The sequence below is a fragment of the Prunus dulcis genome, chromosome 3 (genome assembly GCF_902201215.1).
Source record: "Prunus dulcis chromosome 3, ALMONDv2, whole genome shotgun sequence".
Lineage (NCBI taxonomy): Eukaryota > Viridiplantae > Streptophyta > Magnoliopsida > Rosales > Rosaceae > Prunus > Prunus dulcis.
Genome location: NC_047652.1, coordinates 22,446,584 through 22,470,032, shown reverse-complemented (window position 1 = coordinate 22,470,032; position 23,449 = coordinate 22,446,584). Strand labels below are relative to the sequence as shown.

General features: G+C 38.8%; 2 protein-coding genes and 1 long non-coding RNA gene across 3 annotated transcripts; all 3 read right to left on the bottom strand.

The window, feature by feature from the left end:
- Positions 1-2,090: 2,090 nt before the first annotated feature.
- On the bottom strand, positions 2,091-3,148 carry LOC117623214. The gene is made up of 3 exons (XR_004585096.1): positions 2,908-3,148; positions 2,648-2,836; positions 2,091-2,277 (listed from the first exon to the last, which is right to left on the bottom strand). It is a non-coding gene; the product is annotated as an uncharacterized LOC117623214 (long non-coding RNA).
- Positions 3,149-3,612: 464 nt separating this feature from the next.
- LOC117623026 (ABC transporter B family member 15-like) lies at positions 3,613-8,830 on the bottom strand. The gene is made up of 7 exons (XM_034353861.1): positions 8,474-8,830; positions 8,304-8,358; positions 8,041-8,219; positions 7,492-7,949; positions 6,835-7,375; positions 5,377-6,279; positions 3,613-5,298 (listed from the first exon to the last, which is right to left on the bottom strand). The coding sequence occupies exons 1-7, from the start codon at positions 8,708-8,710 to the stop codon at positions 3,916-3,918; spliced, it is 3,756 nt and encodes a 1,251-aa protein (XP_034209752.1). The 5' UTR covers positions 8,711-8,830; the 3' UTR covers positions 3,613-3,915.
- A 5,281-nt stretch (positions 8,831-14,111) lies between these two features.
- LOC117622341 (ABC transporter B family member 15-like) lies at positions 14,112-23,046 on the bottom strand. The gene is made up of 8 exons (XM_034352990.1): positions 22,864-23,046; positions 22,691-22,748; positions 22,388-22,566; positions 21,824-22,281; positions 21,148-21,688; positions 20,081-20,956; positions 18,493-19,816; positions 14,112-14,116 (listed from the first exon to the last, which is right to left on the bottom strand). Exons 1-8 carry the CDS (start codon positions 23,044-23,046, stop codon positions 14,112-14,114), a joined length of 3,624 nt encoding a protein of 1,207 aa, XP_034208881.1.
- Positions 23,047-23,449: the final 403 nt, after the last annotated feature.

Genomic DNA, 23,449 nt, shown 5'->3' with positions numbered 1-23,449 from the left:
TGTGCATCAAATTTTGAGTCCCAAATAATGTGGCACGTGCCATATCATACATATTTAATTAATAAATTTCAACTTGGATTATTTTTATTTTTATTTACTTTATGGAGAAAATGAAAACACATAAACTTAATTAATCAAAACCCTACAATTTTTTATCCTAAAAAACCTACTACTAGCCCTAAACCATCAATCTGTCGTCATATCCTTCCACGACATGTTTATTGCTCTTTCTTCTCCTTCTTCTACCCTTGTGTTTTTTTATTTATTTTTATTTTTTCTTCATCTAAGGTTTTTTTCTGCTTTTTCTATGATTGTGCTACTTTCTATAAATAAATTTAAAAAAACATGAGGGAATGAGAAGAAAGAACAGCAACATGGTAGGACGGATATGACGACAAATTCATGGAGTAACAACCGAACCATATTTCCGTTTTAAATGTCTCAAATTCATATAATTGTTTCCAAGATGATGATGATGATGATCATAGCCAACAAATGACACAACGACAAGCTAATTGTTTAGAGTTGTGGTGATTTTAATTAATTAAGTTTTAATTGTTTAGATTTCAAGGATTTTGATTAATTAAGTTTTGATTCTTTTAATTTTATTTTTTAAAGTAAATTAATTAAATTATAATATAAGTTAGAATTGGTTATTTAAATATTTATGATATGGTATGTGCCACATCATTTGGAACCCAAATTTAGTACACTTAAGCTATTATCATAAAATAAAAACAAAAATCTTGAAGTGAAAAAATCGATTTTTAAATTCAATTGCTACTATAAGGAAAATAAATTAATTTCATATATACTTACTTGAAATGAGTATGATAATTATTTTGATACGTGATTTCTCGGCGTTTCATTACCATTCCAAGTAACTAACCAAGCCATAAAAGAAAAGGAAAATTTCCAAGAATAATACTAGTCTTTATTTTTGTTCTATTAATAGACTATAAGGTTACCAACTAGTTTTTCATCCAATGGTAGTTGTCTTCACTTATATATATAATTTTAAATATGAGTTATTTATTTAAATGATCCTCAAATTTTTACCCGAAATTTATTTTGCATTTTGAGGACCATTTGAGTAGATAATCCTTTTAAATATTATAGTAGATAGAAAAACCAAAGCATAAAAACTTTGTCTTTCGTTAGTTGGTAAAGGAGGGAACTTAGGTTCGTGGAAGGAACAGAGGAACTAACCCAATCCGACAATGGCGACTTGTGTTCGGGGGTTTCATTTTGGACCCATAAATGGGCCGGGATTACATGATTTCTCATGTTGGCAAATATTGGCAAGGTAAATTCGGCCCAAATGTAACCCTCATCCCCTTCTCATTTTCTGTGTCTCTCATATTATTTTGTTTAACCAAAAGAAAATTTTACAATTGGGTAATCAAAAAACTAAGATTTATAAGCACAAGGTTGCCCAATAAAACACTATGCAATGTTCTCTAAACGCCTACTAACATGAAATAATGACATATTTGTACCGACAACCATCTTTTTCAATAAACGGTCTTACATGTGTTTTTTTATACTAAATTCGTCTGATGTCGATGATGACTTCTTAGTTTTGGAACTCCATCATAATTAATAGTGTACTTTGTCAACATGTTGCCTTCTCCTCCAATGGATCCTTATCTCCATTCTCCTTGACCTGCAATCTACAATACGGGCATGTCGGGTTATATTTGCTCCACCAAATCTTGGAACATTGAGCATGAAATGGTTAACTCTCGTTTGTGAGTGATTCTAGATTGGACAAAAAAACACTTCTATGGCGAATCAATTCTCCATATAATTACTTAAAATCACGTAAAGTGATTATATGGAGAAACACGTGGAAGATGTTTCTTCCCAGAAGTGATTCTATTTCTTTAAGCACTTTTCCATATAATCACTTTAAGAGCTCGTTTGAGAGTGATTATGAATATGCCAATATTCACTTCTCCATATAAAAGCACCCCTTACGTGCTAAATAATTTTTTAAAGTTATCTAAATCATATTCAACCCAAAAGCTCTATAAAATATCCATCCATTTATGTGAAAATGTTCAAAAAAAATAAATCACGGAGTAATGAACAAAAATTAACCCAAAAAAATAGAGTTAAACCATTCTTTAACACTTATGAAGGTCCAATTTTAAATCTTTATGGTTGAAGGAAAAACCTATTTGAGTCCAACAATACATGAATAGTTATCTAAGGAACTCAATCACTCAAGCCCAACATCCTCAAGCAGATATTGCAGTCCTCCTTGTTGTCCTCCTAATACAAAAAATCAATAACAATGAAAATAAATAACAAAAGCTTTATGCTTATTGAAACATGGAAATAAATAATATTTCATGATAACAAAAATTCCCCTACTTTCATATTGTGGAGATAACTTTCGTTTTTATTATTTATTTCATTTTGAGATGGGTATATTTATTTATATAATTGTTATAACATTTTTTGCGAAGACTTATGTTATTAGACTGTGAATTTGTATCACAAGGTTATAACAAAAACTAGAACTAAGACGGAGGATTGGGTTTGGTTTCAAGTCAAATCAACACCTCAAAAATAAATCCAGAAAACAATAATAGAGGGCTTGGTTAAAGCATAAAATCTGAAATATAAAAGATATACTCACCCCTGTATTGTTTACAAACGCGATAGCAGCTTCATATCAGCTGTCTGTTTTTGCAGCGGCGGAGTCGCATCTTCTTCCTCAGGGATTATCTGATAACCCTGTGGCAGGAACTGATTAAATCCCAAAATTAAGTGGTTGTGCCCTTTGAATAATGCCTTTACTCTCGCACAAACACCCTTCGTGTCGATCCTGAAAGAAACCAAGAAATATATAAACAAGCCATGGGAAAAAGAAGAATAGTAATGGGTACGTTGATATACCTTTGAGCCTTAAAATCTTTCATGATTTCAAGAAACATGTAATATTCTTCTCTTTGGTCACCACCCACGTCCTTGAGTTGCTTGATAAACAACAGAGCATCAGTGATCGACATCAATCTCTGCGAAGCACCACCTGCTCCTCCTCCGCCTCCTGGTGTTTGGGATTGGCCTTTGAAATTAGTGAGCTGATCTCCAGGGAAGAATGGGGACTCGTTAGGGTTTGATCGCTGACAAGGGAACTGACTCGTGTTTTAGGGTTTTGTGTAGCTTTTATAAGCCATTATGAAACTCTGAGTTTAATAATTTATGCATTAGAGCAAGTGAGTTGGGCTGATGCTACATCATTTTAGTAAAAAATCACGGACTCAATCAAGGCCCACCTAGAATTTGGTCAAATTGGCCAGCTAAATTCGGCCCAATTGTAGCTATATGGCTTTCTTGCTTTTTTGTTATTGCCTTTTCAACTGATCTTTTTTCCCGTTAGTCTAACGATACTTCTCTTCTTAACGTTATAAGATGTCTGAAGTTTAAGTAAGTCATCCATTCTGCCCTAGGCGACCAAGTCGTCGACCCCTAAAAAGCACACTGCTTCAAACCCGGCACCCAGGCAAGGCAAGTATGCAAATGATGTATTTTCTTGTGGAAATGCTTGTGTTAGCAGTAGTGGTAGTATACAGTGTCAACTGAAAGGTAAACGTGCATCAGTTTCTGGAAAATAATTATACAATATTGCCTTCATCATGCTTTCTAGTTTTCTAATACACTTGTACGTACTGCACATAAAATACCATTATTACATTTAAACGAAGCGCTTTTGCAACATCAAATGCCATGCCATCCTCACTCCTCATCTGCATGGACCATGCATAATCAGGATATGGGATTGTTTACTAGTACTCTTACTGTAACTATTTTAGGCCTTCACCACCGAGCATTTCCATGGGGGGAAAGAACAAAAAGAACAAAAGGAAATTATTTTTTTAAGGCGGGGGTTAATTTCATTACAATTTAGTGAACACTTTGAGTGGGCCCGGTCCTCTGGAGGCTCACCAGTGAGTAATACGCACCGGTGGGCCCTTTACTCAAAAGCGACGAGTGGGTCCCTTTCTCCACAACCTTCCCTTTATCAAGCACAGTGATAAGATCACAGTTTTGTATGGTACTTAACCTGTGGGCCACCACCACGCTCGTCCTCCCCACCATCACTCTCTCTAGAGCATCTTGCACCACCTTCTCTGACTGACTATCAAGCGCGCTGGTCGCCTCGTCTAACAGCAAAACGACGGGGTTTCGCAATATCGCTCTGGCTATGGCAATGCGTTGCTTTTGACCCCCGGACAACTGTACACCTCTGTCTCCGCACCACGTGTCGTATCCGTCTTTGAGCCCCGCAATGAAATCGTGAGCGTTGGCTGCCCTCGCAGCTTCCACTATCTCCAATTCGTCAACTTTATCCGACACGCCGTATACAATGTTCTCGCGTATAGTCCCGGCAAATAACGTTGGCTCTTGGCTGACCAACGCTATGTGCTTTCTCAGAGATCTAAGGTGGTAAGACTTCACATCTCGACCGTCGATTTTGACTACCCCTTTAATTGGATCATAGAATCTCTCGATTAATCCAATGATGGTTGACTTGCCTGACCCACTTTGTCCCACCAATGCCGTTGATTTCCCAGATTCGATTTTGATCGAGAAGCCTTTGAAGATCATCACATCGGGCCTAGCCGGGTACGCAAAATGCACGTCGCGGAGCTCAATGTGACCCACTATTCTTTTGGGCTCCAGACTTTCGGGATCTTCGGGTTCGATCTTCGTGTATCGGTCTAACACGGCGAATACGGACCCCACAGCATCCGAGCCTTTGGCGAGGTCCGTGGTCATGCTACCAGCATCCGCGATGACCCTGCCCGTGCTTACCAAGACCAAGAAGGTCTCAAAGAGCTGTTTTGCATGGACATAGCCCTTGGCGACAAGCTTGCCTCCGTACCAAAAGTCGAAGGCCCAAGTGACAGTCGTGAGGCTTTGAGAGCAAGCAAGCCCGATACCAGCAAACCATGACTGCCGGATGCTCTCTCTGCGGGGGCCTTCTTGCGCCATTTCGAGCATTTTCAATAGGCGGTCTTGGGAGGAGAAGGCGGTGATGGTTCTGAGATTAGACACTGCTTCGGCTGCGAGCTTGCTGCTTTCTTCTTGGGATTTTATGGCCTTCCTGGACATGCTTTTGAGCAAAACGCGCCTAGTGTAGAAGCACACGATGATGAGTGGCTGCACGGCTATCATAACCAAGGCCAGCCTCCATGCAATCACCAAACCCATTGTGCAGGCCACAACCACGGCTGAGATGGTTTGCACAACGAGAGCCATCCGGTCACCCACCAAAGATCTCACCTACAAACAATAATCAACCAAAAATGTCAATAAAAAAATTTGACAAGGTAACATATCAGACTGTTAATTAATACGTACCACATTGGCATCTTTGGCGAGCCTAGAGCAAATGGCGCCACTGGAATTCTCATCCTGATCAAACCAACCGACTTCAAATGTCAAAATCTTTGAGAGCATCCTCTCTCTAACTCTCTTGGTCAAGCACTCTCCCATGTAGGCAAAGTTATAGTGCTGGCACACATTGACCAGCAACGAGAAGATTGCCAACCCAAGAAAGCACAGCGCATAAGTCCTCGTCTTGGCCTTGATCTCATCATGGTCCGTCAAGAAATACACAGAAACCATGGACCCCATTGAAAATGCATACGCCGGCTGGACAGCACCAAACAGAGTCGCGCTCAAACACCCCAAAATCGCCTGCTTCCACTCCGGCAGGTTCAGAGCCAACAGTCTCCGAAACGACGGCACGGGCAGCTTCTGCTGATCAAACTCTTCCTTATTCTCTTGATCCCCAGCGAGCGACGAGGCTCGTCCCTGAGCGAATGAGTTAGCGGAACTGGAACGGCTCACCAGGGAGAGCCTGCGACTGCTTGTGCTGTGAATGTCGTTTGAAATAGACGACGAGCCTAACTCTTCTGGTCCTTTTTGTTTCTCTGTTTGTTGCAGACGGACTAACGACGTGTAATGCCCGTCTTCGATCCGGGACAGCTCGTCGTGCGACCCGGTCTCCATGACCTGGCCGTTTTGAACGACGGCGATCACGTCGGCATTTCGGATGGTGGAGAGGCGGTGCGCGATGATGATTGTAGTCCGGCCGACGGCGGCTTTGTCGAGAGCTTCTTGGACGACTCGCTCGGATTCGGAATCCAATGCGCTTGTGGCTTCGTCTAGGAGGAGGATACGAGGTTTCTTGATGATGGCTCGTGCAATGGCGATCCTCTGTTTTTGTCCTCCCGACATTTGAACACCCCTCTCCCCAACCTGTTTAATTAACAAGTTAATTTCTTTTTAGTACTGTAATTAAAAAATAATTACTGTATGAAGTAGTGTTAAGGATGATAATCATAATAATTAATAATTAATAGCAGAAAAAAAGAGAGACATATAGACAGCTGACACGCATCTTATTAAATCGGAGTTGACTGCAGAATAAACTAGTTGTTTATTGATAATGAATTACGTAAAGTGGTTAAAGATTGGTTAAGATGATAATAAAGTAATATTAGCATTAAGCATAAAAAATAAAATAATGATGATGATGATGTATTTGACGACTGTTGTAAATAGTGATGCGCATGCAGTGCGGTGGTATATTGGGTTTGTTCTGTTGCTACTTTGGAGGGTTGGAAGGGAAAGAAAGTGACCTTCATTCATAGCAAAGTGGGGGACAGAATTATCATACTTTGGATCACTTAGAAAATCTTGACGACACGCAGACTAAAATGGAAAGCAACAATTTGTCATTTGGTTAAAAGATGCGTATCATTTGCTAATTAAACGACACAATAATAATAATTAGACAAGTAATATTTTTACCTGTGTATCATATCCCTGAGGCAGCTGAGATATGAAATTATGGGCATTAGCGGCTTTTCCAGCGTCCATGACTTGTTCAATTTCGGCATCTTCCTTGCCAAAAAGTATGTTTTCTTTGATGCTGGTTGCAAAAAGAGCAGGCTCTTGGCTCACCAAACCCATCTGTGACCTCAGCCACTTTAGCTGGAGCTTATTTATGGCCACCCCATCAAGAAGAATCTCTCCACCAAGTGGATCATAAAATCTCTGCAACAGTGATATCACCGTGGACTTTCCCGACCCACTGCCGCCCACCAAGGCCACGGTTTTTCCCGCTGGCACTGTCAAGTTGAAGTCTTTGAAGATAATGCTTTCGGGTCTTGATGGGTAGGCGAATTCTACGTGCTTGAATTCAACTTCTCCTGATACTTCCTCCAAAATCTCACCTTCCATGTTGTCTGAATCGATCTTGGGGACCCTTCTTATCACTTCCATTATCCTCTCTGCTGCTGAGCTTGCTTCTGAGAAGTACTTCAAGTTTGATAAACCCGCACCTAGTGCTCTGTTCATCAAGAACAAGAGAATTAATTAATCAAACCATGCATTAAAAACATCGAATTACTGGGAAAGATTAAAACTTTCTTTGTAAAATTTACTGTGTTTTTTTAGTGTTCTTACAATCCGCCAACGGCTATGGAAGCACCAACAGCAAAAACAGTGCCTCCCCGAGCACCGTGGTACATGACCATTCTGCTACCATAATATGACATGAAAGACCAAATGGCGAAGACGACACCATTGCTTCCAATGGCCAGGCCTTTAGCCAAGCCCTGGTTCAACCCCAACTTGACAGAGCCTTGAAGAGCTGCAGAGAATTCTGAGATGGTTTTGTTTTCTCCGACAAAGGCGTAAACCGTTCGGATAGAAGATATTGCCTGTTCTGCTATTGATCCAGCCTTGTTGTACTCTTCTCTAATCTGCCTAGCTAATCCCATCAAAGTCCTTCCGTACATTAAACCAGGAATTATCAAAAGCACCACAAAAGGAAAACCCACAATTGCTAGCTTCCACAGCATTATAAAGGCCGCCACATAGCTTCCAGAGAACATTGAGGCATTCATCAAAAAGTTTGGCAGCTGGTGGGGGATTTGAAACATGCAAGTTAATTAATTTTATAGATAAATGAAAATTCAAATAGCTGGTGGGCTAGCTTGTTCAAAATCAAACCTTTTCACTGAGGACATCTTGAATCACGAGGCTATCATTAGAGACACTTGTGATGACCTCTGAGGTGCTTGTCACATGCAAATCAAAGTAGCCCACATCTTGCCTCAGCACTGCTTTCAAATATCTGACTCTCATTCTAGCCGCTTGTCTCTCACCTGTTCTTGTCCAGCAATAACCCTCTACAAAAATTACACAAAAAGATTAGTCTTCTTAATTTCATGATTTTTCTTTCACAAAAGAAACAATCTTTGGTGAAAACCCACCTAGAAAACAACAAACAAATGATCCACAGGCCAAGTACAACAGCGCCACTGCATTCTGTCAACCCAAAAAAAAACCAAACCCAATTAGATTGATTTGTGCTTGCGTTTATGAGAGAGAGAGAGAGAGAGAGAGAGAGAGAGAGAGAGAGAGAGAGAGAGAGAGAGATTACCTTATTGATGTTATGCAAGAAAGCATCTTGAGCCGAAGTTGATGAACCTCCAATATTGTTCATCAAGCGGCTAGTGATCAACAACACCAAGGGCGTCGAGAAGCCATCACCAAGGGATCCAAAGAGCCCTAAGATCATGAAGCATTTATCAACACCATCAGCATGCATGAAAACAGACCGGACAGACCCAACTTTCTTCCTACTGTCCCGATCACTAGGAGGACCTTTATGTCCCATAATTTTCTCGGCCTTTTCTGAGGAAGGAACCAAACAATCGTTTAGATTCTCAGACCACGTCCTTACGTGGTTGGTTTGGTTATGCCTCTTGTTTTGTTGGTTGCTTCCAAAACAAAGCCTCTGGCCTCAACTGCTGAGAACAAACGCATATGGATATGATGTGTATATATAGGTGTGCCAAAGGCAGAGAGAGAGGCTTACAGACAGAGGCAGCGAGTTGATTGCATATGGACAGGTCTATTGTATTAAAATAAAGTTGGGTTAATGAAATGAACATGCGGCTCTGCTGATGGGAGAAGATCAAGGTTTGACTTCAAGGCTCTCACTGCAAAAAGCGTCATTAATGACGATCGGTGGGTCAGTGGACCCAATCTATGACCATTTACACCGCATAACTTAATCACGTAATTAACGAAATAAAAAACGGATTGCAGTACAGGACAATGGTCTCTCTCTGGGTGTGTGTTTATTATTAGCTTCTGGTTTTGGCTAATTAGTTTCTTAATCTGGGAAGCTGGAATTGTCATGTTACTTTCAGCAGCTTGGAAGTTTGGGAGGTTCCAGTCTACTATATGTATATCATCTCCTTGTCGACAAATTAATATGTATACCATTTGTGAGGTTCCAGTTCATGCAGATTTGGAGCTTTTATCATCCTATTCTTTTTCTCTCTTCCAGTTCATCGAAGATTTGGAGCTTTCATATCTGAAGTCAAATCTCAATCACTAAATTTTCATTTAAACAGAATCCAACATCTTATTTTCTGCAAAAGGAAAAAAAAATATTGAAGTCAAATCCCAATCACTAAAATTTCATTAAAACACAATCCAACACCTTCTCTTCTTCAAAAGGAAACAAAAGAGTGAAAAATCTCTTCTTTTAGGTTACAATAATGGAGGGCAGAAAAAAGGATATTTCCTTTAAGAGAAGCATTAGATAACTCTCACAACACAAAACACAAAATAGAAAGTTATAAAAGCTCAATCTACCACTTTGTTTGCATAATTGCAATACTTACATCATTAATTATATATCAAACTCATCAGAAGTATATATAATCATCGTATTTATGTGAGCACAACATGACACTTCCTTCAATAAAACGAAGGCAGCTACAGCTACTTGGTTATACAAAAATAATATTGGAATCAATATGTTCCTCTACATATGCATATATTTACAATATTATTTAAACAAATATTTTCATTCAAGCAAAAACTAATAGGTTGAAGTCAAGTTACTGTCTTATGGCCCTAGCTATCGCAATCCAAAGGGTTTATTGACATCCCACACACTTCCGCTCTCAACTTAAAAAAATAAATATATATATCGCTTGAAAAAATTTACTCATATCCGACATATAATTGTCTATTTTTATTTTATTTATTAATACAAATTATCGCTTATTCTAAGATAGAAAAAATCTTGTCGAAGATCAATCCAAAACTGAAGGGAGCAAAAACATGCAAGGAGGTGAACACAAGGCATGCACGTTTACCAGTATATATATATTTGAAAATTTGGGGGTGATAAACCTAGACATGCAATTGCTTGCCGTTTTGTTATGTCAATTCATTTGGTTTGAAATGGTGTTTTATGAAGAGTTGCATTAAATTTGGCTTTTATTGTAGCTGGTTCATTTGGCTACAATCCCAATTTTAACGAATTTATAAAAGGCTTGCATTAACTAGAAAACAGTCGCTAGAATGCTGTGGAAATTGTGCATCTGCATGACTAATCCCACCAAATTTGGCCACCTTCTCCACGTGTTGGTGTAAAATTATGGAGTAATAAATATTCCGCAGGCTGAGAAAAAGATGGTTCATTCCTCCCTATGTCACTGTTTGCTTTGCATAACGATTCATGATGATTTCTATATTAAAACAAACGTAAAAACTGATGGCTCAAGAACATGAGATTTCATCATGGTGGTTGATTTGTGGGGGAGTGAGATGATAGATATAATATAAGTAAATTGAGATGGGGAATTGTGTAGGAAAAGGAAAAGGCATGCACTGGCCTTCTCGCTGCAAGAAGAGGAAGCATTAAATTCAAATTCTATGGTGGTTTTCTTTGTCTTCACGATATATGGAGGGTAAAAGTAGAGATCTACTATTTCACGGAAAGCAGATGACGTATTTGCATACGACTTCTATTTTATATATATATATATATATATATATATATATATATTGTATTGAAATTAATTGACGAAGTAGGAGTGTGGAAAAATACATCCTCTTAAAAAAATGTAATTGGATATGCAATAATGTATTGAGAGATTAATCGCATATATATATATATATAAGTAATAATCTAAATTATATTTTCATACACACAATTATGATATCGTGTGGAATTCAAACATGAGACTCATATTTAGATAAACAAGATATGGTCAAAAACTTTGACACAAAAATATTACATTCATCCCAAGAACATGAGATATTATAGAATAGTACTGTACCACCACGTCAGCTGATAATACTCCCTTTTAAAATTTGACACATATCATTTTTTATAGAAAATAAAAACTTTTAGACAGCTAGACTTTGACATATGATTTTACCCTTTAGAATGAAATTTAAAAAACGAAAAAAAAAGAATGAAAGGAGTTGAAACTACGATTCTATAATCTCTCCAGGAACACAGAACTCATAAAATTACGTTTAAGAAGGAAAAGGGTTGAAACTACGATTATATTACTTCCATTAATTCCCTTTTTTAATTTTAAGTTGAGTCATAAACGCACCTCATGACGTCCTAGTAGTTGATGTGATATGCCTGTGCTCTGCTCTTAAACTTAGACCATTAACTAAGGCGAATTAAAAACTAATTTATACAAATCATAAACAAAATGGCCGGTTCCTCTAATAAAGTTTGAATTTTTTGTTAAACAACAGTTTATCAACAGCTAGATTGGTTATATAATATATTATTGGAAATATTTAATCTAGAATTGATCTTAATGCATTTTGTGATGATACCGATTGCAGATGTTGAAAATGATCGGAACCATTCTATATCTGCTGACATACATGGTCCTGGATCAAAGGCAGCAGTTGCTTTCTAATTTTGATGTATGGTTTTTGCTAGTTTTACAGAGAGATTTTTTACGCTATAGTAATATTATTAATATCACGTGATGATGTGACAATTAATAAACGACAAAAAAATAGCATGATACGCATGCTTGAAAAGATAACAAAGTAGCATCCTAATCACATTCCCAACTGGGCATGGCAGACAGTTGAACAAGCTTACTAATGATCACGTTTGAAATTTAGAAAAAGCAGGGACAGATTCTTCCATTACAAACCCAGATTTGCTTGCTTGATAGTTGATAGCTACTACCTGGCTGCATATCAGATGGGCTTAGTTAATCATGTTAGTCACATCTTTCGATTCAACTCCATTTGTGATATGGGCTTTTTTATGGCCTGTCAATGCCACCGGCTACCCCATAAACCCAGCACAACCCACTTTAAGTCTCCATCACCAACACATGGCAATTTCTATCAACTTTTAACACTTGTCCTAAAAAGAAATTTTTGAGCGTCCATGATGATTAAGTGACGGATGATGTACTTCGGAAAGGTTTTTGTTTTATGCTTTTCAATAAATTCCAGCATCTTAAAATTAGTGGGATCAATGTATGTGATCGATGTGGTAATGTCTTTTCAATTCATATCTTTGATTACTCAAAATAAATGCAGCCGTGAGTTAGTAGTGAGTTAGGTTAATTGATTAACCATTAAGATAGTTAGCTCGTCATTTTACACCGAAGTTTGAATCCTCACTTGCGTACAATAGATTAATTTAATCCGAGATATGTATCTTGAAACAATTCTTTCTTGTACGTTTTGTTATACTCCCATACTGGTGAGGGTGAGGTGAGCATATTTGCATGTAAAAAAAGTGAGAACATGATCTAAGACACCCATTTATATAAAGACAAATGTAAAGAGAATATGATCAAAGACACCCCTTTATGGATCTCCCACTTGAAATATATCTTAATTCTATTTATTTCATGACCACATCAACGATAATAGCTAGCTCCTAGCCTCCTAACTACGTACGTAACTGACTTCAAGCTCGACCATCCATCTCTACAGGGAGTATCTGTATTTGATTACATGAAATTTTTACTAATTTTTAAAGGCATCGTTGGTTGGTTGCTTTGACGAGTTTTATATTCATGGCTTTGGAAATTTACTGGTGCCATTTTCTTAAGTTGTGCTTGTGCTTGTGTGCTGTATCTGCACTTCTGCAGTAGGATAGATTCTATGTAGAAAACAAGGTAGATTTTATTACAGTTGCATTGTGCGCATCAGAGCTGCCATTTTTTTTCACTTCATAACATATAACACGATACTGGTTCTAAATGCTTCTTGTTTTGGTGGTCCTCCTCCTCCTCATCGATATTATTATTAACCAATGGCAGCAGCTGCACGATAAAAGCAGGGGACACACTCCAATGCTACTTATTTCCACCATCCCCGTCATCCTGCTGGATATTGTATTTTAATGATCAATATCAGTGTGCTTGAAGCTATTGGTTTTGCATGCACATGGTTAATCTTCCTAATTAGCAATACTAATGACCCGAAATAAAAAAGGGATGAAGAGGAGACATGGGCTTAGTCAAGTTGGCTAGAGCAGATGTGCTCTTCCCCGCTTTGTACCCATGGTTTAGATTAGTTTAAAGTAAATTATTGATTGTATCAAAAGAAAAAAAAAAAGAAAAGAAGAAGGGATGAAGAAACTAGTTGCTTGTGGGCCTGTTCAGCATCCCAAGCAAAGCTCAACAATAGAGAAAAGTGGAGGAGGGGCCTCAATATGAATATGATTCAGTTAAAGTGGTTACAGGGGAGGGGGAAATACTATTATTGCACCAGAGGGCAAAAGAGGCCATAACTAATGCTCCACCATTGCTTTTGTTCACCTCCCCAATTTGGAAGAACAGTTCCCTTATCATCCCATCCCATCTGCAGAATATCTTTTTAGCAGATGTAGAAACAAGCACATTATTATTCCTCATAATAATTAAGGAAAAAGCTTCTCAACTGCACATCCAACAATCTCTTTATCATCCCCACCACTAGCAATCACCAATACAAACTTGCCAAAATAGCTATATATGTGTATGGGAGCTCTTTTATTTGAAATAGCTTTTGTATATATTTCTTCAAAACTCTCATTTATTTGAGCCCACAAAAAGGACATTGGGAGTGAATGGATCTGCTTTAGATCTCCTAAAGGTTAAGTCTCTTGAGAGAATGAGGTAAAAGCAAAAGTACTGAGTATGGAAACGAAGGATGGCTGAAAAAATGAAATAGAAAACAAGTAGTGGCTTTGTCATGATTAGTGCCATGGAAACTCCAGAGAGTGAAAAATATTAACCTGAATACTGCCATCCATTGCTTTGCCAAAGCCAAATTGCCAATTATTGTTAGAGGATTGATTGCCAAGGAACCTGAATACTGATGGCTGGAGTTGCATTATCCTTATTTGCCTATTGGGTTCCTGCTATAACCAACTAATTTGAGTTTTGACAACCAGGAAACCCACTCATGATCTACTTCCATGATTGCCTCACTCAAATTGTTCTTGTTTCTTGTTGTTGTTGTTGTTGTTGAGAGAGAGAGAGAGAGAGAGAGAGAGAGAGAGACATTTGATAATCATAGTGTGTTGATGTTCTGGATGTTCTGTGATCATTCAACTGTACCAATTAATAATCCAATTAATTAGTGAAACCAATTGGTACAACAAAATCAAGCCCTGCTGAGTTGTGACTTGAGTTGGACTAAATATTATTTATTCCATGCTTTAGAACATATTAATTTGGTACTCTTATCAATATTCCCTTTCTACTTAATATTCTTTTTAAAAAAGTGAACCCTTTCTGCCTTTCTTTCTGTTAGCATAAGCCATCAAAAGTGAATGTGTGGATTAAAATAGTATATTGATAGATGTGTGTCACTGCTGCCCATCTGCCAATATGCTCATGCAGCTGCTTTCAGGTACAATGTCTCTGATTCTCCTCCTCTCCTGCTTTTTGTAACTTATCACACAATCAATCCCATTCTTACCACCTCTCATCTCCACCGACCAACATTGCACATGAAGCTGCCACTTTTCTCTCCACCTTACCCACCACAGAGACACAGAGTACCATCCAGTAGGGCTTCTTGTTGAATTGTCATGGTCCGGACATATTGCTTAATTTCATTTATTTACAAATCATATATAGTCATATATAGGTGGTGGTCTAGTCACATAGACACACACATATAGGATAGATAGAGATAGAGATAGAGATAGAGTGGTAAATTAATTGGTTTTCAAACGAAGCAAGCACATCTAAAGAAAAACGCACATGCAAGGAGTTTTATTCCTGCATTCGAGATTCTAAATTCGATTATCTTTTTTCTTAATATCTTTTGGATTAGAACAGAAGCGCACATAGATGTTTATTGTTTATTATTTATTGTTTACAGGGGAACATATCATAGGGTGTGTCTGGTGATGTCCAAAGTGACTTAAGCCATTTCCCTAATGGTAATAATTATCTCTTATTTATAGTCAAATATTCATGCCGAACTAAGAGCATCCACAATAGGAGAGTGTATAAGGGGGTGTATGTTAAATATACACTCTTTGTCACCGGAATTATCTCCAATGGGGAGATGTAAAGGGTTGTAAACATACATCACCACCATGGAGATGTAAAATAAAATGCACATTTGCATCTATTTTTACATCTTTTGCAGGCGGGACCCACCCGAGAAAAGAGAGGAAAAATTATACATCTTAGATTTACATCGTTTTCCATTGCAGCAAAAAACGTATTTAGCATCCACAGTAGGAGAGTGTATAATGAGGTGTATGTTAAATATACACCATTTGTGATCGGAATCACCTGCAATGGAGAGGTGTAAACGAGTGTAAATTTGCATCACCACCATGAGATGCACATATACATCTTTTTTTACATCTCTTGGAGGTGGGACCTACATGAAAAAATGTGGACAAAAATAGGACCTACAGCAAAAAACGTGAAAGAAATTAATTATACATCTTTAGATTTACATCTTCTCCACTAGAGCAAAAATCACATTTACAACCTCCGGAGGTGCAAAAGGGATGTAAAAGTGACTTTACACCTCTAAAAATACACCCTTCCATTGTGGATGCTCTAAAAATAATAGTACATCGCTTATCAAATAATTGAAGACCTTTGCCTCTCTCACCTCACCACCAGCCTTTATCCCTAGAGATTGCACTGCTTGTTCCTCCAAATGATAATGGACTGTAGGAGTTTTCGTAAATGACTTGGAATTCCTCAAATTAAAAGTAATTCTAGCTTCAACCAGGAGAACCAAGTTTATCGGAAGAAGCTATTTTGTAAAAATATATCTCCATTAGTTTTTGCTTAGAAAATAAATTCTCTTGCGACAAGAATAATGTCTTATAATATAACAGTTAGGCCGATTTGAGTTAAACCATCTATATATATAAAGTAAAAGGTAGAGAATGATGAAACATTCAAACTACCAGAAAATGCCTTAGGTTAATACAAATATTAAAAATTAAAATTAATTAATTACATGAGGATAATATGGTTAATTTATATTTTTCATATTAAAAAAATTAAAATTAAAAACAAAATCAAACAATGGTCCTTATTTTATAGAACATAACTAACTACCCATTTTATCTATTTTTAATTCTAAAGAAAAAAAAAAACAACAATTGACACACAGTGAGGGAAGGGGGGCTAGTTTTAGACACAAAAAGAAAACAACACATCAATATGACAATATCTAACTAACATACCAAAGAACAATCGTTTATTTACATCATAAATCCAACGTACTTATACAAAAAAATAATTAATTAAAAAAAATACCGTAAGGGTTTTCTAGCTCAGGTAATTAAGATATTTACTCACTTACTCGAGGTCTTAGTTTGATTCTTCCCTTCCCAATGCTTGAAACAAAAAAAGGTCAAAAAAAAACTTTTTTCAAAATGAATTTCCAATGGGCTAATGCTGTGTTAATGGGCAGCGCTGCTTATTGTTGGGCGGGATCTTTTAATGCAATAAGTCTCATTTTACTCAAGACTGGCCCATCATATGGTCCTAGTTTTGCCGGGCTTCACTTACTTGTTAAACTCAGATTGTGTGTTGTTAGTAGTCCCGCTCTGACTAGGAATCCCAAAGCAAACCCTATTTATATTTCACCACATTAACATTCACAACCCACAACATTAACATTCCAACATGACGAGAAGAGACAAACCTCTCCCGGCTTCAAGCTCCCGAAGGCGCAGCGAAAGAAGAGCTGGTAGAAGAAGACATGTTGCTGCTGGTGTCGCTGACAGCTCTGTCCAACTGCCTCGGCCATCGGCACCGAAGACAATTTACAGTTACTTAGAAGGGTTGTACGAGAGAAGAGGATCCGACCGAGAGGAGGCACTCGCTTCAATAATTGGGGTGTTAAATAGCAGATTAGAGCATGACTTTCTTTCTAGAAAAGAATTTCGCAAGTTTTCTATACAGGGGCTTGAATTCCTTCAAAAAGGGTTCCTCCAAGGAGAAGCAGCTATCACTTCATCTCGTAGGGTTGCTTGTCATGATCATTGGCTATGAGGATAAAGTGTCTGAAGTGTACAGGGAGTTGCTTCCGGTTCTTTCTAAAGCTCCGAAATCTGGAACCACGGCAGTGAAGGTATTAGACTGTTTGGGCATTGTGGCTTTTTTTGGTGCAACCAACTCAGAGGATATTCAAAATGCAATGCAAATTATATGGAAGTTCATTCATGCTGATCAATCTGATCCGAATGAAGAAAAGCATTCGGCGGCGGTCCTAGTTGCTGCAATAAATGCTTGGTTGTTTCTACTTACGAGCGTGGAAGGATGGAGACTCAGACACAACAACTGGAATGGAGCCATTGATTACTTCTCAACCCTGTTGTTAAAGCATGATGATAAATTAGTCCGTGTGGCTGCTAGTGAAGCACTAGCTTTGATTTTCGAAACCGGTAGTTTGGAAAAGTTCTGGGGAGAAGGAAAGGAACGTAGCTATTCATATGCAACAATTACTGAGGGAGAGTATCGTTGCAAACGACATCCGCGAAGTTGTGAAATATTTTGAGAATTTTCAATGCCCGGGAACATCATTGACAGTCAATGGAAAAGATCTAAAGCTGTCATCATGGTATCAGAAGATCCAGTTACAGTTTTTGAAGGGTTTTTCAGCTGAAGGGTTCGAACTACAAGTGAAGGAAAATGAAAAATTACAGAATCTGTTCGAGTTCAATCCACATCGAATTATAAATTCAGGCCGAGAATTGTATGTGTCCACCACTGATAAAATCAGTGTCTCTTTCTTTTTACCTGAAGAAAGAGACCCTGAAAAATTAACAAAGGAAGATCGAAAGAAACAAAAGATTTGGAGAAACTCTGTTCTCAAGAAGGCACAGACACAATTAATGACCAAACATCGCCGTTTGTCTGAAGAAACGAACCGCTCCGACTATGATTGACACTGAGAGTGAATGTTAACACATCGTATTTTCATTTTTTCTTTATAGTTAAAAACTGTGCCTTTATATATTCATTTTATTAATTAATAAAGATTGCAACCAACGGTTCTAAAAATATTGACTTTGAAACTAGAGATTTCAAGTTGGAATCGCACGATAAGCACAACTTTTGTTAGTCAACTGAGGCTGTGTCTTTGGACCAGGATGGTTGACCAAGGAGTAATAAGCACCTGCGGGCCCCTTAGCCAGCAGGGAAGAGTGGGTCCCTTTCTCCACCACCTTCACCTTTTCAATCACAACGATAAGATCACAGTTATGTACGGTACTTAACCTGTGGGCCACCACCACCCTAGTCCTCCCCAACCTCAACCGCTCCAGCGCTTCTTGCATCACCTTCTCCGATTGGCTATCGAGCGCGCTGGTGGCCTCGTCCAATAGCAACACCGCTGGGTTTCTTAGTATTGCCCTGGCTATTGCTATCCGTTGCTTTTGACCCCCAGATAGCTGCACCCCTTTATCCCCACACGACGTGTCGTATCCGTCCTTTAATCCGCTGATAAAATCGTGAGCGTTCGCTGCCTTTGCGGCCTCCGCGATCTCCGTCTCGTCCGTCTCATTGGACGCTCCATATACAATGTTCTCTCTTATGGTCCCACCAAATAACGTTGGCTCTTGGCTGACTAACGCCATGTGTTTCCGCAACGATCTAAGGTTGTACGTCTTTAAATCTCGGCCGTCCATTTCCACCACTCCTTTGATTGGATCGTAGAATCTCTCAATTAATCCGATGATGGTCGATTTGCCTGACCCACTTTGTCCCACCAACGCCGTAGATTTTCCTGCTTTCATCTCAATCGAAAAGCGTTGGAAGATCAACGCATTGGGCCTAGTTGGGTATGCAAAATCCACGTCACGAAATTGAATTTGACCCGTTATGTTTTCTACTTGCTTCTCTTGAGGAACTTGGGGCTCCATTTTTGTGGTCCGGTCCAAGATACTATAAATGGACCCGATTGCATACAAACCCATGGCAAGGTCTGATGTCATACTTCCAGCATCGGCTATGGTTCGGCCGGTGGTGACCAAAATTGTGATGGTTTCAAAGACTGCTCTTGCTGTGACATGGCCCTTGTTGACAAGCATGCCTCCCCACAAAAAGCTGACACCCCAATTGAGAATTGTGATGCACTGGGCAAACCCGAGCCCAATACCCGCGACCCACGACTGTCTTATGCTCTCTCTACGTGGGCCTTCTTGGGCCTTTTCTAGCATCTTCAGAATTGTGTTCTGGGCTGAGAAGGCAGTGATGGTGCGGAAGTTGGAGACTGCCTCGGCAGCAAGCTTGCAACTTTCCTCTTGGGCTTCGATGGCTTTTGTGGACGTTGTTTTGAGTAGGACTCGCTTTGCATACAGGCTGGCAATGACTATGGGTTGGGCGGCAATAATGACCACGGCAAGTCTCCATGCCATTATTAGCCCCATTGTCCATGCTATGGCGACGCCTGAGATGGTTTGTATAAGGAGACCCATTCTATCACCCACTAAGGATCTCACCTGCCAATAATATGAGCATTGTCAAAATCCCATTTGGTTTACAAGCGATAAGTTACAACTTTTTTTCACCAGGATTAGACCCCATTGACTAATTTTAAGAAGCTAAACTTTGCTCGTGTTAGATTTTAATTTAAAAAAAGATTGTTTGGTATCGAGCACTTTAATATTTCCTTCATCAACAATGTATGAAGTATTGTAAATTGATATCAGGTACCAATCAATGACCAAATGTTTTACCAATAATGTTGAAATAATTAGACCTACCATTTCAGCTTCTTTGGTGAGCCTAGAGCAAATGGCACCGCTGGAGTTTTGTCGGTGCTCGAACCATTCAACTTCAAAAGTGAATATCTTTGAAAGCAGCCTCTCCCTAATCCGATTGGTCAAGCGCTCTCCCATGTAAGCGAAGTTGTAATGCTGGATGATATTAATCAGCATTGAGAAAACGGAGAGCCCAAAAAAACACAACGCAAAAGTCCTTATTTTCTCTTCCATCTCATCATGATTTGTCAAGAAAAACACTGATATCGTGGTCCCCATGACGAATCCGTACACCGGCTGAACCGCTCCGAAAAGAGCAGCACTCAAACACCCTAAAATCGCTTGCTTCCATTCTGGAAGACTCATAGACATCAATCTCCACAATGAAGCTCTGGGTTTGATCATGTTGTTTGGATTTTCTTTAGCAGTAGCAGCAGTACAGTCCAATCCAGCGTCCTGGGGGGTCGAATTCAATTGGCTAGCAGATGATGGAAGAACGGGACTATTTATACTGTTGTTGCAGTGACATTGATCTTCTGAAGTTTCTTTTGGAATTTGTTGGAGACGGACAAATGATGCGTAAAGCCCATTTTGGTTTTGTATTAGCTCGTCGTGTGAGCCAGTTGCTGTGACGCTACCATTTTGCATGACGGCAATAACGTCGGCGTTTCGAATGGAGGACAGGCGGTGTGCGATGACTATGGTTGTTCTGCCCATGGCTGCCTTGTGGAGAGCCTCTTGAACAAGCCTCTCTGACTCAGAGTCTAATGCGCTGGTGGCCTCATCAAGAAGAAGGATCTTGGGTTTTCCAACTAATGCTCTTGCGATGGCAATCCTCTGCTTCTGTCCTCCTGACACTTGAATGCCCCTCTCACCAACCTGTTGGATTTGATTTGCTACTATTTATTTAAGCAATATCTTATGGATTTACCAATATATTTATTTATACTAGCAATAGTCGAGCGGACTCACTATCTTGACCAAGTGGCCTAACGATTTGCCAATTTATTATTACTGTGATAAATTGTTGTTCTACTAATTGCTAGTATGGAAAGGGAATGAAAATTAACCTGGGTATCATATCCTTGAGGCAGCTGAGATATGAAATTATGAGCATTGCTAGCTTTGGCAGCCTCAATTACTTCCTCACTTGTACCATCTTCCTTGCCAAAGAGTATATTCTCCTTAATGGTGGTTGAGAACAGAGAAGGCTCTTGGCTTACTGCTGCCATTTGTGACCTTAGCGACTTGAGCTGCAGCTTATCAATGGCAATCCCATCTAGAGAAATCTCTCCCTCAAGAGGGTCATAAAACCTTTGCAACAGTGAAATCACTGTGGATTTTCCTGAGCCACTAGGACCTACCATAGCAACTGTCTTTCCTGCTGGTATGTTTAGGCAAAAGTTGTTTAGTATGATGCCATCAGGCCTTGATGGGTAGGCAAACTTGACCTGTTTAAATTCAACTTCACTTGAAAAAATTTCCAGAATTTTGCCTCTCATGTTGTCTGAATCAATCTGGGGAACTAGTTTTGTAACTTCCATAATACGCTCACCAGCTGAACATGCTTCAGTTATGTACTTGAGATTTGATAAAGCAGAACCCATTGCCCTGTTTCTCAAAGAACAGAGGAAGTTAACCCATCATTAAATTTTTTTATTTTTTTATTTTTTTTTTACAATTTCTTTTTAAGATCACATAAAATTCCATGTTATAAAGTAGAATTGAGAAGAAGTTATTGCTTACAATCCCCCATTGACTATTGAGACGCCAACTGCTAAAACATTTCCTCCGAGCGCGCCGTGGTATATAATCATTCTGCTACCAGAGTAAGACATGACAGCCCAAATGGAAAAGATAGTGCCAGAGCTACCAATGGCCAAGCCTTTAACCAAGCCTTGCCTCAACCCCAACTTAATAGTTCCATGTAGAGCTGCAGAGAATTTTTGAATGGTATTGTTCTCTCCAACAAATGCATAAACAGTCCTAATGGAAGATATTGCCTGCTCTGCAATTGTCCCAGCTTTAATGCACTCTTCTCTTCTCTTTTTTGCTAATTCAGTTAAAGTTCTTCCACAAATCCAACCAGGAACTACCAGAAGCAAGGAAAATGGGAGCCCCAACATAGCCAGTTCCCACACCATGAAAAATGCTACCGTGTAACCCGCAACGAACCTAGACACTTTGCTTACAAAATCTGGCACCTGATCATTCAAATTCATTATATGAAAAAAGGAGCTGGGACAAAATAATGTTTCTGTTATGTTATAACTTAATAGGAATTAGGAAAATTGACTTGAATGTAGAAACCTTTTCACTGAGAACATCTTGAATGATCTGAATATCATTTGAGATACTTGTGACGACCTCCGAGGTGCTGGTTTCATGTAAATCAAAGTAGCCCACGTCTTGCCTTAACACTGCTTTCAAATACCTGCTTCTCATTCTTGCAGCTTGTCTTTCTGCTGTTCGTGTCCAACAATATCCCTCTAAAATAACAAATTACATTGAGAACACTATTCGGTCTGAACTTGATTTGTATATATCAGTTGTTGCAAAAACAGAACAAAAGAAAACCACGTTCATGTTTATGTAGTTAAATCGATTACGTACCTAAGAAGCAAGCAACCCATGAGGCCAAAGCTAAGTACACAAACGCTAGCATTCCGTTCTGCATGAGGCCATCCACAACAAAATCCAAAGATTGTGATTAGCTTTTTCTGCATCTTTTCAGTGTTTGTGCATGTGTGAATGTGAACAATGAGAAGGTCTAGAGAGAGAGAAACCTTGTTGATGTTAGGGCGCAAATTACGTGCATCCAAATCTGAGGCTCCAGCTCTGTCTGCTCTGGCCATATTGTTTATCACCCGGCTACATAAAACAATCACCAGACGTGAAGTGAAGCCATCGCCTATGGCTCCAAGCAACCCCAGTGTCATCAACCACTTGTCAACTCCGTCTGCATGCATGAAAATGGACCTTATTGACCCATTTTTCTTCTTCTTCTTCTCTACTTCATAACTAGTTTTCTCTGAACTGCTCATTCTCACTCTTTCAGTCTTTCTCAGATAACAAACAACATGTATAATTAGTAAAATACATCCTCACACTGCCTCCCTCTCTAATATATAACTTATTTTTCTTTTAATTTTTTTTGTAGGAAGTGCTAAATTTTGACTTTAACCAATGTCAGGCTAAATGTTCACCTTTGGTGGAAGAAAGGAACACAATGCTTTGGTGCTCACCACCTCAGATTGCATATACAACTACAGCTTTTTAATTTTCGTACGGAGACTGATTTGCAGAATTTAAATTGATATCCCAGAATCTAAATCACCTAGTATGAGATCCAATAATTTCGAATTTATTCTA